General features: G+C 34.6%; 1 protein-coding gene and 1 pseudogene across 1 annotated transcript; both read right to left on the bottom strand.

Moving 5' to 3' along the window:
- Positions 1 to 4,593: 4,593 nt before the first annotated feature.
- Positions 4,594 to 5,727, bottom strand: LOC133329124 (innexin inx5-like; annotated as a pseudogene).
- A 191-nt stretch (positions 5,728 to 5,918) lies between these two features.
- LOC133329125 (L-dopachrome tautomerase yellow-f2-like) lies at positions 5,919 to 14,070 on the bottom strand. Its single transcript, XM_061537621.1, has 6 exons — positions 13,995 to 14,070; positions 9,852 to 10,111; positions 9,688 to 9,781; positions 9,414 to 9,615; positions 6,200 to 6,650; positions 5,919 to 6,059 (listed from the first exon to the last, which is right to left on the bottom strand). The coding sequence occupies exons 1-6, from the start codon at positions 14,068 to 14,070 to the stop codon at positions 5,919 to 5,921; spliced, it is 1,224 nt and encodes a 407-aa protein (XP_061393605.1).
- Positions 14,071 to 15,624: the final 1,554 nt, after the last annotated feature.

Here is a 15,624-nt window from a genome sequence, read left to right on the forward strand (position 1 = left end):
TGGGCAAAATTAAATTGAGAGCAAGTGTGTGCGAGCGTAACTGAGAATTCACCACTTAAAAAGACTGACGTAAAGAGAAAGAAAGAGAAAATGTGTTTACCCATCGACCCTCAGTTACGGTAGCGTATATGGCCGAGCATGCCTGTGGTATAATAATAGAAGGTAACAGCAAGTGTTGTTGTACAAAAAACGATACAACAACCACATGGAAATTTGTTGTTGTAAGTTCTACTTGTGTCAACTCATTTGACAGAAAAATTTAAACAAACAAATTATCATCAAATTTTTTTTTTTTTTTGAAAATGAAATATTTTCGAATCCTCAAAATAAAAATTGAAAAACATGAATGAAAATCTTTCAAATTTATATTTCTATCGCTTCCACATCTTTCCTATAATTGAGCCATTGCCAAATATGTGTGTAACACATATGAAAATGCTGGGAATAGCGAGTTATTCCTTGAAGAAAGATTTGCTTCCTGAAACTTTCCCAACAGGCAGATTGAGTAAATTGAATACTGGAGCACATTTAAAAATGAACAATTTCAAATTGTATGTGTTCCCAATTTTCTTGTTGGGTGATTTTTAAAAACATAATTTGTCAAATTCATATTGACACTAGTATTACGTTGGAATCAAATCAGCTGGGATTTGCTGTTACCTTTTATAATTGTACCATGAGCAGATCTGTAAAGGATATTAGTTTTTTATGTCTGAAGTTCTGTCTAGCACTACAGTCAAAATCGCTTATGACGACGGTCAAGGGACCTGCGAAATTGGTCGCTTTAACACTAGATTGCCGAGAGCAGTCATTTTGACGGTTTTTAAATTTCAAGTACAAAAACAATTGTGTATATTATGACTCAGCTTTTTAAAATTTGGTGACTTTTTCTACCACATAGAACTACGTTTATTAATCATAGTAGCTGCTTCCTCCCCTCTTTCATTCCCCGTATTCACATGTGCTATACCTAAATAGCCTAAAAACGGTCATTTTGACCTTTTTGAAATATTAAATAATCAAACTACTTTTATTACTGTATAAAGTAAATTTCTTATATGACCACATCGGTACAACAACATCGAAATCCGTTTGCTACTCTAGAAACACAAACGAACACACAAATCGGGAAAAATAAATTTTATATTTCCAGTCGATTTCACACTTAGAGTAAAGACTTCCTCTTTTTCGAACATTTTGTCCGGACGTTTATTTTTTGAAATGGGAAACTCGAGGGCCCTCCCACCGAAAACAAATTATAACAACGTTTTGTATGATTGTAAATAATGTAAAAAATATTAAAAAATAAGTTAAAAAAAATTTCGTTACACAATAAAAATTCTTTCAGAATGAGGTCATTTTGACCGATTTTAGGCAATATAGGTATATACAAAATTCCCGTCTTTCTAGTGTTAATAAGGTAGCCGCATCGGCCCAGCTGTTGGTGCAAATAAATGTCAAAAATGTTGTTGTAATGTTGAACCAAAAATTAAAAAACAAAATTATAAATGAAAATCTCCGAATTTCGAAGAGTTTTTTGGCAATTATTTTATTAACATTTTCTACAAGAATTTGTGTAAAAAATATTGTCAATCTGTTTGTTTTGGCAAAATATTTTTGACATATCAAAATACAACAACCGATGTTTGTTGTAGAAATTCGCCGATGCGGCTACCTTGTATATCTACCTTGACTTGTGCCAAACTAATTTTTGCCAAAAATATCCTAGTTTTTTCTTTTAATTTACGATTGGTCGGTTCCAGTACTGCAAGAATCCACTTCTTTTTACTACGATAACGAAATTCTTGCTGTACGGGAGCAAACCAAATGCTGAATATATTTTAATAAAACGACATATACATTAGAACTTTTTACCTGGTTAACATACTTTATTAGGATTTATTTGACATATATGCAAAGGAATTGACAATTGAAACCCACTGGGTTAACGAAATCCGGTCTATAAGCCTCAATAAATAATTGTATGTTTTTCGTATGCCGGACATTCATTTGTAATCTGTGTATTTTTTTATATAAAATTTTGTGTTTTTGTTTTTTTTTAAATATTCAAAATAGTTTAATCCTATTAACGAAAAAATATTGATATTGTATTTAAATTTAAAGTTATACCCATGGTACAATAATACAAAAATAAAATAAATATACGCAACAAGTGTTTGTGTTTATTTGACATTTTTTCAACACAAAATTACTTCCAGACGAACGTGTTAAAAACTTTATTTTCATTTCAATTAAACTTGAATATATTTCAATTTATTTTGAATTTATTTGATATTGTATTCAAAACAATACACACATACCCAAAATATGTATTTTGATTTGATTGAACAAGCCACCTTGAGAAAAAATTATAATCAGTTGGTAGCAGTGCCCTACCTTGTAATAATTATACCATGGTTATACCCAGCAATGGTATTTTTACGCACAGAATGAGTATCATCTCAAGCATAGCGCATATTTAAAAAATACAATACTTTGGTTTTCAGTTTATAATAAATTCAAAAAAGAACATTTCATTTATACTTTTACAAAAAGTCTCTACAAATATACCATAAGTATAAAAATAGTTGTGAAGTAATTAAATCGTCAAGTCTATTGACTTTTTTGGATTGTATTACACGTATAGATCTTGCATTAGATCACGAAACATGGCTGGATTTACATTACGCCTAGGGGAGTTGCCAATCTTCTACTAGGCGCGTCTTTCCGATTGGTGGATGGGAAGGGGTTCCCCATGATGTGCGGAGTGAAACTGACCTAAGTCTCCTAGATCAACTTTTCTCTGCACTTCGTGGAAACCTTGGGGATCTTCGGATCCCCCGTGGACCAAAATGGATCGGGGGGTAAAAGATGGGTAAAAGAAGTAAAAAGAATAATGTTACGGTGCAGGGAATTAATAACCCAGTACCGGCGGCAATCGTGTCGTCGAGATCAAACGATTGTGATCCGACTGTTGGAGTGCATATGTTACAAGTGCATCAATTTAATACCAAAACGTTGACGAACCGGCTATACCTTTGGCAAATGCGCATGTCAAGACTGACTGATAATCAGTCTCTGGCTGACAGCACTGTAGTTCTTGGAGGGGACGACCTACACGGGACTCTAAGCGCTATCCGCGATAGTCTAGATGAGAAAGTAAGGAACTTTTCGACCAGTTAGACAGATTGGTACCGGAAGAGCAATGTTGGGGATACGCTTCCGGAGGAACTGCTACTAAATCTTACCCTAACTGATGATGAACTGGACACCACGGTGATCCCAGCCATGCCTACATAGGGGGATAGCTGTAGTAGTAACGAAGGAAGCGCAGACCCTGTTGACCGACCGACTTCAGGGTGATCAACGTGTGGAGGGCTCTTTCTCAAAGCCCGATTCTGCACCTAGCGACAAAAGTGATGCTAAAGCTTTGGGTGGATCCACTAGTGGTCGAAACAGGAAGAAGGGAAAGTCAGGCAAGGAACCATCGTCTCCGGGGGGAGCAAATGTCGCCCCACAGAGCAAATCTGTGAAGTGCATCCGCTCTTCAGAAGGTCCGCAACCCTCACCCAAGAAGATGATGACTTCACGTCGGGCAGATCCTTCTACCTCACATGCGGCTGTCGCTGGACAACAAACGGCGGAGAAACAGCTTAGTACAGAGAAGACATCAACCTCCTCTGGAAGTTTGGAAGAACTTACTTACAGCTATCGGTTGTGTTGGGTACCAGGACATTGTGACATCTTGGGTAATGAAAGAGACGACGAACGACGGAACTTTGAGGCATTCTTCGACGAAAGAGCCTGTGAACTTTGGCACAACGAACCTATGTGCAACGTGTCAAGATCCATTTGGCAACTCTGTCTACCAAAAGAACGCACTCACTGTTGAACCTGAGCAAAGCTGAAATAAGAGTAATGACAGGAATCATTACTGGTCACTGCAATATCAGGGCTTTTACTAGTAAATGGGATCTTGATGCGATTGATTACTATAGACTCTGCGTTGACGAGGAGGAGACGGAGACAATTGAGCATATTCAGTGTCACTGTCAACCCTGGCTTACAGGCGGCACAGACTTGTGGGTGCTCATTTTTTTACCGAGTCTTAGCTTCTTCTCAACAACCGAACCTGCTCTAATCTACAGCATAATTAAAAACCTAATGTGGTTAGGAAAGTGCAACCTTGACACGTAATACATCTTCTGCCTGATTTCTATAGCCATCGACCTTATTCCAATCTTACCTTTTTTATATCTTTCTGTAAGCTTCTCATCTCTCTTTATTTCTCCAATCTTCTCTCTCCTATAGATCTGTCCTTATCTCTTTTCTTTCGTGGATGATCACAACGGACCTAACGGTCTCAGAGTGCTGCAGCCTCATAAGTGACTGCACATCCCCAAACCTAGCCCTAACCTACATTACGGCTAACTTAGCAAAGAACAAACCAATCGCCAAAAGACAAGTCGCTTATGACATTTCTAATGCATGAAAGTGGCAGAAAACGAGCTCGAGAATCCAGCAAATGCATACGAAACGGAGGATTGTATATCATAACAAATCAATAAATCAAATTATACATATAAACATAAATCAACACCAGAAAAATGCAAATATCTTCTCGTTCAATATGTTCAGTGGCAAAATGCATAAAACGTTCCATGTGTTCATGGATCCAGATGGACCATATGTTCCCAAATGACATTTGGCTATTTTAGGGAATACTTGAGTGATCATGGCATTTCAATGTTTCCAATCGTAGTATGGTATCGCAGCCAGAGCCTCAATATATTTTCTCCAAAAGCCATTCAGAAATGTGTCCAAAGCAATCATATTAACTACACTGATGACAAAATTCAAAGATTCGCATAATATATAACGAGCCACATAGCAGAAATGAACATCTTTGTAATCGGCTGAGAAGTAACGAACCAACGTTTTCTTTTTGTTCGCATAAACGTCTTCGGGCAGAATTGCATTTCCAATTTCCGAACATAACTCCTTTAATCGCTCTCCTTCCCAAATATTCCACAAAAATGATGGAAAATATAATATTAATTCTTGCAGCAATAATACAATAATCACCCTCTGATAATAGCGTACATAAACACGTTCCGATTTATCATTTTCCTCGCCAACGCCTTCTGCAATTCGAATCGCAATCTCCCACTTCGAGGCATTTGTATAATTGCACTAATTCTTTTTTGATATAAACAAAATACATTTTAAGCAATTTAAGTGAAACTACGGAATATTTTGCTAAATCTTACTGGATGTTGTCTGTTTTATTGCAATAGAGAATAAACTCTCTGAAATGGAACTTACTGAGTAATGTTGATGTAAATGTATTATAACAATTGTTACCAAATGCTACTGGATGTTGTCTGTTTTCTCCAAATTCCAGTAAAAGGGAGCCAAATGAGAGAGAGAGAGGAGGTTCTATACTGATAACTTACTGTGTGTATGAGGATTTGAAATGAAAGCAATGAAATTTAGGATTCAAATAGGAAAAAATATTGAGTAAAATTTATTGGAAAAATTATAATAAATAATAATACAATGAAACAAAATTCATTTATTTCATTGTCCTTTACCTGGAGTTTCTTGAACAATTTGGGCCTATTTTGTTCTAAGGCATCAAGCAGCAGATCGTGCTGCTTAATAGGAGAAATATTGAATATACAATTAGTCCTAGTCAAAACATGGCACAACTCGACAAATTATCATATTGGACATCTCGAAAGTTCAATAAAATGAAACATACGTATTCAAATGTTGTGAAAAATAAAGAAATAAATAAAATAGAAATTCGACAGATTTTTATTTTTAATTTCTATAAAAATTGTTAAAACTCAGTTTAAAATTATTCAAGTTAATCTCAATTGTTGTTATAAACTTCAAAAGACTTTTAATCAAGTCTAGGCGCATGCAGTATTGCGAATTGCCACATCGGTACTTTGCTTCCAAACACGGAAATTGTAAACATTGGGGTCCAATGTGGAATAAATGAATATAGGCATTGAATTTGTCATTACCCACAAGGTGCCATCCTCGTCGATCTGTAGAAGTAGTCAAATACAAATTAATGTTAAATAATGATATAATGTTGCAATAAAACAAATTAATAAACAAAAATAATGTTAATATGGTTAATTCGTTTGTTATCGTATTATGTAGTATTAAAATCGTAGAAAATTACCGTTAAATCGCTAGGATAAATCATGCGTTGTTCATCTTGAGCCACAGTTCCATGATTTGAAGGAGTGAAAGGTTTCTTATAACTCCAACATCCTACACCATTGCGTTGTATTTCAGCGTAAAATACAACACCTGTACGCGGATCATACTCATGCATTGTTGACTGGCTTTTAGGTCCACGGCTGCCTAATAGGTGGAATTCTCTATTAGCTTCGGGACGTTGAGTGTTGTTTTGGTCTTGCAAAATCTCATTGGAAACGAAAAATTCATTGAAACTAGCCATTGCGTGAAATAGTACATTGCGAGAACCGTCATTGTTTTTGGGTGCAAGAACGACGGAAAATATTCCATCATCCCAACTGAAAACTTGACCACCGATATTTAAATCGCCAGCAATAGGATCAAAGCTGAAATAGTTGTGTTGGAAACTCCACATTCCATTTTGTTCGTAACTGTAATATGCAATAAATGAAAATATTACAAAAATAGAAAATTAGGCAGAGTAATAGAATTCGAGAAAAGTGCGTTTAGACTATAGCTTTTATGGTGATAATGTATATTGTCTCAATTTTTTTTGCTAAACCGAGCATAATTTTTCACAATTTACCAGAACAATAAAATCCACTGAATATATTTCGATTTGCTAGGATTTCGAACAAATCGAGATAATTTCCATACAACCCTGCTTTTGACACCGAAAGTGAAATGAAACGTAAACCATGACCTGCACAAGGTGAGACAATATATTTATATATATTTTGAGATCTACGAATAATATGCAAATTGTATATTCTTATCAAATGAAAAAAAAATAGAAACATTTTTGAAGCAAACGAAAAATGTAATTTTTCTGGCTTTGTGGATTTTTCGGATTTTGGAAGATTATGGCGTAAAATTGTATTGTTTTTATTAATTATGAAACAAAAAAGGATTAAAGTGCATTTAGGTTTACGAAATCCACTCGATCTCAAATGTCACTTCCATATCGTATACATGAAATATATGCGTATTTTCTCTATTTACCTGACCTGACACCATGGCACAATAAATAAGTAGTCCATTTAGCTGATGACTTGATTAGCTGTCAAAGTTCATAATTTCTACTTGAATTCGATGTGCAATGTGCCAATCATGAGAAATATTATGAGGAAAATTTTGACAAAAACAAAGGTTTTTGTTTTGATATATCACCTTATTATTGCATCATGTACCTGATCTTATATAGGCCATGACGTAAACCAATAACAGCTGGCTATCAACTTTATATCATTTTAATACTACTCTAAACAGTTAAAGCACGTTTAAACTGGTGGATATCGTAAATCGAAACGTACTTTTAGTATATAGTATCTCGATTTGGAAATCGGGTCAATTGAAAAGGCATAATCTAAACGCTTCTGAAGACGTATGGATGCCCTATACTAAAGTAATTCCATAAAACGAATTACATATTTGAAATTAATATAATATTACAAATTAAAATGAATTACAATTATTAATTTCTCAAATAAAACTACCTTTACATATATGATTTTAAATCCAATCGATTAAGAAATCCAGAAGTACATTCACTCCAGACTACTAAATCCACTTGATTTCAAACGTCAATTTCATAGCGCATACGTCACGTTAATTCTGTTCACAAATCGAGTGGACATTATTTGACTTATACGCTGCTGAGTTGACATTTTCCATCGAGTGAATTTTGTAAGTCTAAACACACTTTAAATGTTTACACATACCTTTAATTATTATTCAAATATCAATCTGCTGATGTTTGTTATAGAGAGTTTAAATTGTCAATTCCATTGTATATATGCTAAATAAGTCCTCATAAAGTAGGTGAACCAGGTAAATGTTTTAATGTAAATGCCGTTTTTGTATACCATTGCATAATTATGGAAGTTAGTCTCATTTTAGAAATTGATGACGGCAACCCTTTTAATTTGTAACCCATATATTAATTTTAAATAATAGTTATGTTTACGTACTTTTCCAGTAAAAATTACTCAGTAAGTTCTTTTGTGAGAGTAAGAGAGATTCTTCTTCTTCTTCATAATTGCATATAAATATACATGCTATGTACATACATACTTATTTTTGATCCGGACTTACGGTCAATAAAATTCAATGCAATAAATAGTTGCATTTTTTGATCCACATTGTTCTTCAGCTATATCTACAGATGGTACAAATTATATTTATAGATCATAGAGGCTTGCCACTGAACATGTGTTGTGCGTACATCTCGATTTTAATTTCATCTAAATCTCATTTAAATTTTAAAAGCTGAATGTTGTCTGAATGTTGAGTAAAATTATGAAAAAGTTGGAATTATATACCTGCATGAGACTACCTTGTTTAATTATATCATGGTCTGCATTGCATAATTATGCCATGTAATAGTATGTTTACATTTATTATCGGATTTCGTTAACCCAGTGGGTTTCAATTGCCAATTCCTTTGCATATATGTCAAATAAATCCTCATAAAGTAGGTTAATCCATGGTATAATTATTACAAGGTAGGGCACAGCTACCAACTGATTACAATTTTTTCTTAAGGTGGCTTGTTCCATCAAATCAAATCAAATAAATTCAAAATAAATTGAAACATATTCAAATTTAATTGAAATGAAAATTATGTTTTTAACATGTTCGTCTGGAAGTAATTACTTTGATAAGGATGAAACAAACATTTGATGGTATTCCCTACTGGATTTTGGGAAGAAATCATAACCTTTCATTCATTTTTCGCGTTTTATTTTTGGCAGAAGAAGCCACACGTACATAGTTGCTTTTTTGTTATTCTCCTCAAGCTGCCCTACCTTGTATTATTGTACCATGGGTTAATCCATAAAATTTTCTAATGTGAAAGCCGTTTAAAACATCGGGACATTGTAATTGTCCTGCAATGTTTTGTTTGTTTGTAAAAATAGTATTGTCATATGTGCTGTCAGAATTGTATCTACATTTGCCAAACAAACAAAACAGCTGATTTTTTTGGTTCGCACATGATAATAAATACAGTAATCGAGCGGTTCCTGTTTCGGCCTTTAATCATGATTATATGTTATATGTAAACCCATTTTTAGATGTGCAAAGCACATCAACTTCAAGCTATGCATTTTAAAAAGTCCATCAGAAAGTAGAAAAACGGTCATGTTAATTGAAGTTCCCTTATACGGTATATTGTGTACTATATAATTTCTTACCTGTAAACATACAATTGACTGTTTACCAAATCTGGTACATAGGCAAATGTCTTATCGCATCCTTTATCTGTATCAACGGTTATACTGGCAAGACCCCGACCTTCTGTCACTATGGATTCAGGAATTTCGTAACGGCGAATGACGCGATCAGTTTTCAAATCCATTATCCAAATTGAAGGCTTTTGCACTTGCATACGGTTATCTAACAATAAAAAGGCAATATATAGTTTGACGCGAAAAATATATTGTAATAAAATAATTGCCATTCACTCACTTGGGTATTCCAACATTCCTGTATCAATAAACCAAAATCGTCCACAAGAATCAACAGTGGTACGATAAACTGAAACCAAATTACCCGATTTGCCCTGGAAAATATATATTCATATACTAATGGTTAGAGTACTAATGTTGATGTTATCTGTAACAAACTGTTACCATAAATTGATTTGTCTCAAAATCGGGATATGCCCTTAGTTTTGGACTTTTTATATCACCATCGGCATTCATATCGATGTAGTTTAAAGTAGACGGTATTCCCACTCTTCTGCGTGGCATTGTAACAAAAAGACGTCCCTTGTAATGCGTTGCTCCCATTGGAACATTATTATATGGTATGTATGATTGTTCAGTATTGTAGTTGCCAGCTTGACGTCTGCTTCTGAAGCCATGATATTGGCCGGGGAAATAAATAATTCCTGAAAATAAATAAAGTGTGATGCATATTGGTTTGAGAGTTCATATGTTTTGTGTTCTGGTGTATATCATAGAAATGTATATCTAAGAAACAAGTTAAAGCCCATTTACATACAATAGAACCAGTAAGGAAAGTAGTAAAGTCGGACTGGGCCGACTATATGATATCCTTCACCACTTTGGGTATATTCTACATATGTATCCTAACAGACGATGCGTTTTTGTTATATATCTATATCTGAGCCGATTTTAGGGAAACTTGCCAGAGACTAATTATTATTATTTCAGTGCGTTGTGTCAATCGGTCTAGTTATGGATCTTTTCACGAAGCTTAGCAACATCATTCTAGACTTAATTCAGTACCCTATACCAAAATTCGTGCAAATCGAAAGATACATAGGGACTTTGGTGCACCAATTACATAAAATCGGACGAAAATATATATGGGAGCAATATCTAAATCTGAACCGATTTTCACGAAACTTAGCATATGTCATTCTAGCCTTAATTGAGTACGCTATGACAAATTTCGTGCAAATCGAATGATTTTCAGAGACTTAGGTGTACCAATTACCTAAAATCGGATGAAAATATATATGGGAGCTATATCTAAATCTGAACCGATTTTCACGAAACTTTGCACACATCATTCTATACTTAATTTAGTACGCTATGCCAAATTTCGTGCAAATCGAAAGATATATAGGGATTTTGGTACACAATTTACTTTAAATCGGACGAAGATATATATGGGAGCTATATCTAAATCTGAACCGATTTTCACGAAACTTGGCAGACATAATTATAGACCTTATTCATTACGCTGTGCCAAATTTCGTGCAAATCGAAAGCTATATAGGGACTTTGGTACACCATTTACCTTAAATCGGACGAAAATATATATGGGAGCTATATCTAAATCTGAACCGATTTTTCCCAATTTTAATAGGGTTCGTCATTGGGCCAAACAAATGAACTGTGCCAAATTTCATCCAATTCGGATCATAAATGCGACCTGTACATTGTTTACCATTTAACATGGACAGACGGACGGACGGACATGCATAAATCGACTCAGAAAGTGATTCTATGCATATTCTCAAAAGAAACAATGGGTCTACCTCGATTATTTTTGCCTGTTACAAACATATGCACAAGGTCATAATACCCTGTACCACAGTGTAGTGAAGGGTATAAAAATCAGGATTTAGGGCTTTTCCGTCATTTATTTCCTAAAACCGGCACAATTTTGCTTCATTTACCATACAAAAATAAATGACAATTCCAGCGAAGTGCGAATCTGCAGATTTGGTAAATTGAAATTTAACAAAGAAATTTTAAAGAATGATTGGAACCTCAGAATTCTGTGTCGCGTGCTCTGTGGAGGAATAAGTCTCCTTCTCATCGCATATAAAATGCTATTCAGCGTGCAGTATGAACAACTTAAGCCAATGGTCAATGTCATTATTGAACCATACCAATGCGGCTTCAGACCTGGCAAATCCACCATTGACCAGATTTTCACTCTGCGTCGAATCCTGGAAAAGACCCGCGAAAAACACATCGACACACCTATTCGACAGCCCTATACGTTCAGAGGTGTTTAAATCCATGTCGGCGTTTGGCATTCCTGCAAAATTAATTCGACTATGCAGGATAACTTTAACTGGCACAAGATCAGCAATTAAAGTCGGAATGGACCTCTCGGAACCCTTTAATACCGAACGAGGATTCAGACAGGGTGACAGTTTTTCGTGTGACCTTCTTAACATCCTGCTCGAAAAGGTCATACAAGAGGCAAAGGCGAACAGAAATGGAACTCTGTACACCAAACAACACATCTTACATTCCTACGCCGATGACATCGACATAATGGGTCTAACATTGAAAACGGTAACAGCCACCTTTGAACAAATTGAGAAAGAGTCTGCCAAAGTGGGTCTGGCAATAAACAGCGAGAAGACCAAACTGATGGTATCAACGCACAAGACGTCCAGTAGACCCGGATCAACTGTGGAACAGCTTCAAGGTAGTCAAAGAGGTAGTCAACGCCATAAATAAAACGAATGACATCAGTTTTGAAATTCGGAGAAATTCGGAGTCTGAGTAAGCAACTCAAAAGCAAGGTCACCTCCCGCCACACCAATTCACACCCTACAAGACGCTAATACTACCCGTGCTGTTATATGAATCTGAAACATGGGTACTTACGCAAGCAGATGAGGCAGCTCTTGGAGTGTTTGAGAGAAAAATTCTCCGAAATATATATGGGCCGATCTGCGTTGACGGTGAATATCGCCGTCGAATGAACCATGAGTTGTACCAGCTATTCTCTGACACCGGCATTGCAGCGACTACGTTGCCTAGGCCATGTTGTGAGAATGGATGAAGATGCCCCAGCCCAAAAGGTATATAAAAGCGAACCAGCTGATGGTTCACGTAGAAGGGCAAGGCCACGAATTAGATGGAAAAATCAAGTGAAGACAACATTGCCGTACATGGTCTTTCAAATTTCAAGAACTGCACAAAAGACCGACGTCCCTGGAAATATTTTTCAAGCTCCGCTTATGGAACGAAAGTTCTGCCACAAGCCAGCTAAGTAATACGGCATTTACATTAGAACTTTTTACCACGTTAACCTACTCTATGAGAATTTATTTGACATGTATATAATGGAATTGACAATTGAAACCCACTGGATTTACGAAATCCGTTACAACGTAAACGTACTATATGTATGCACACCAAACTTCCCTGATGGGTCATTAAAAAAAACATGATTTGTCATATAAAAAGGGTTTGCCATCATAGATTTACCAAATGGGAATGGCTGTATTCTAAAATAATGCCATGCTTCTTATCGAATAAATTTGACATGTATATAATGGAATTGACAATTGAAACCCACTGGATTTACGAAATCCGGTACAACGTAAACGTACTATATGTATGCGCACCAAACTTCCCTGATGGGTCATTAAAAAAAAACATGATTTGTCATATATAAAAAGGGTTTGCCATCATAGATCTACCAAATGGGAATGACTGTATTCTAAAATAATGTCATGCTTCTTATCGAATAAATTTGATAAATATGACAATATCAAAAGAAGCCCACTGGATTTACGAAATCCGGTACAACGTAAACGTACTATATGTATGCGCACCAAACTTCCCTGATGGGTCATTAAAAAAAACATGATTTGTCATATAAAAAGGGTTTGCCATCATAGATTTACCAAATGGGAATGGCTGTATTCTAAAATAATGCCATGCTTCTTATCGAATAAATTTGATAAATATGACAATAACAACAGAAGAATAATATATATAATTACTTTACGAAAAAACTGAAAACTGACCTTGAATATTTGAAAATAACAATAATATCCCATAAAAAGTCAACATCGGTGACTTCTGTCTTTTAGTTTTTTCAATTGCCCATTCAAAACTTGCCAACATTTATCAATGAATTGTCGTGATTGTATTTCGTTAACAAAAAATGAGATTTTGAATTTAAAATAAAATTCTTGGGAGCAATTAGTTTGGAGGAAATACAAATAATTTAAGTTACATCATAATAAATAAACATGGTTGGTTATAGGTTATCGCAAGTTCGCCCAGCGAACTAAAGCCCTTCCTTGAGTGCTAAGAAGACACTCACATTGTACTTTTTATACTTTTTAAGGTTATTTTTATATGTAAACAAACATCACAATAAAACTTCATTTACATTACAACTTTTTACCGGGTTAACCCGCTTTATGAGGATTTATTTCAAATATTTACAATGGAAATGACAATTTGAACCCACTGGTTTAAGGAAATCTGGTACAATGTTAACGTACTATAATGTTGCATTGCCACTATGTTTATTTAACTTACCTGAATCTCTAATAATTGAGGGCTTTGTTGTTTCAGTTGTTAGCTGAGGATTATTTCCTCGATTGTAAAAGTCCATTTGTTTCCATTTAAACACCTCTACCAATCCATCGGCCTGAACATGAGACCACAAACAGTGGATAATAGTAAAGCACAATATGATCGAATAGCGCTTCATATTGAAAATGAAAATTGAGATCGTTGGCCGACCGTCAGATGATGTTATTAAATATTCTCAGTATTGTCGGGGCAAACGATGAATATTAACTAAATATTCAAAACCAAATCAATACTTAGCGGTGGGAAACATTTCGACATGTGAGATGAGAAATATTAATACTGAAAGATACACAAAAACAAATACACACACAAACCAATAAACGACATATACATGTACTATTTCAATAGAGCTGTCGATTTTGATGTATAGGACCCGGATATTAAAAAAATATATAAAATGGCATCTATTCATGCCCAATTATGATAGAAATAAATCAACAATTTTTTACAATCCCAAAAACGCCATATTAGAGCTGTTTAGTGATACGAGAATCCAATGCATTGAGACATGAAACACTAGAGAAATCGATTCAATCAAAATCGACATCTCTATGCTGCACACACACACAGACTCCTTCCTTTCGCACCACTGGATGAACTTTACGGTTAAATGAACTAGCGCTGAGACTATCTGTTGATAAGCTTATTCTAGCATTTTAAATAATAATAAAATAAATATTGAGCTATAATTATTACCCATGCTTTGCTTATTTTATTTGATTTTGTTGAAATTTAATTTGCTAAAAGTCCCACCTCCGTCTAATAAAATTACTAATAAATCTACGTAAATGTTTTCATTTGTCCCCCACATTAGGGGATTTTTTAACTGCATGATCTGAGTTTTATATCACCGTCACTACCCAGTGTACATTACTTTGTTTGTTTGTATAACTTTTGGAAGTTGTCGTGTAATTTGTAATGGCATTGACAATTAAGATCTGCAGGTTTCAATACATCCGTTACAATGTAAACGTACTATAAAATAAATAAGAGGTCTTTACATGGTACAATTATATAAGGTAGGGTAGGTTTTGTCAGAAAATACACCTCTACCTTATGGACAATAATGTCAGGATAAATGAAAACAAATGCAACAAGTCGTTCTGTTTATTTGACATATTTTTAACATTTTACCAAAAACGCGAAAAATGAATGGAATGTCAGGTTTTCTTTTCAAAATCGAGTTGGGGATATTATTTACATCTTGCTTCATTCACAAACCACACATTTCTTTTTACAAATGTTGTAAAATTCATCTTCAAACAAATAGATTTCCGAATATATTTTTCAAAACATTACAAAAATTGGAATCATATGTCTGTTGGCCAAAATCAAGAACCATTTTTAATTGTATTCCTTAATAAGTCTAAAAAGTACATTTCAAACTTTTTAAGCAAAATTACGTGATATTTTGCAAAATCTAACTGGATGTTGTCTGTTTACTTTTCTAAGTATTATCCAAAAGAGAATAAAAACGGCTTACTCTCTGTAATAGAACTTGCTGAATAAATGTTACTGGAAAAGCAATCAGATACCAGCTATCATTTAGCAATAACGAGAAAAATATGATAAT

The sequence above is a fragment of the Musca vetustissima genome, unplaced genomic scaffold (genome assembly GCF_032173495.1).
Source record: "Musca vetustissima isolate MV318-11 ecotype Yass unplaced genomic scaffold, APGP_CSIRO_Mvet_v1 utg161483, whole genome shotgun sequence".
NCBI classification, from domain to species: domain Eukaryota; kingdom Metazoa; phylum Arthropoda; class Insecta; order Diptera; family Muscidae; genus Musca; species Musca vetustissima.

Excerpts from the sequence above, each read along its gene's own strand:
- LOC133329125 (XM_061537621.1), bottom strand. The coding sequence starts at position 14,070 with ATGGACTTTTACAATCGAGGAAATAATCCTCAGCTAACAACTGAAACA. Across the intron at positions 9,782-9,851 it reads TTGAGACAAATCAATTTATG|GGCAAATCGGGTAATTTGGT; the intron begins GTAACAGTTTGT and ends TATATTTTCCAG. Across the intron at positions 6,060-6,199 it reads TTTATCCTAGCGATTTAACG|ATCGACGAGGATGGCACCTT; the intron begins GTAATTTTCTAC and ends CTACTTCTACAG.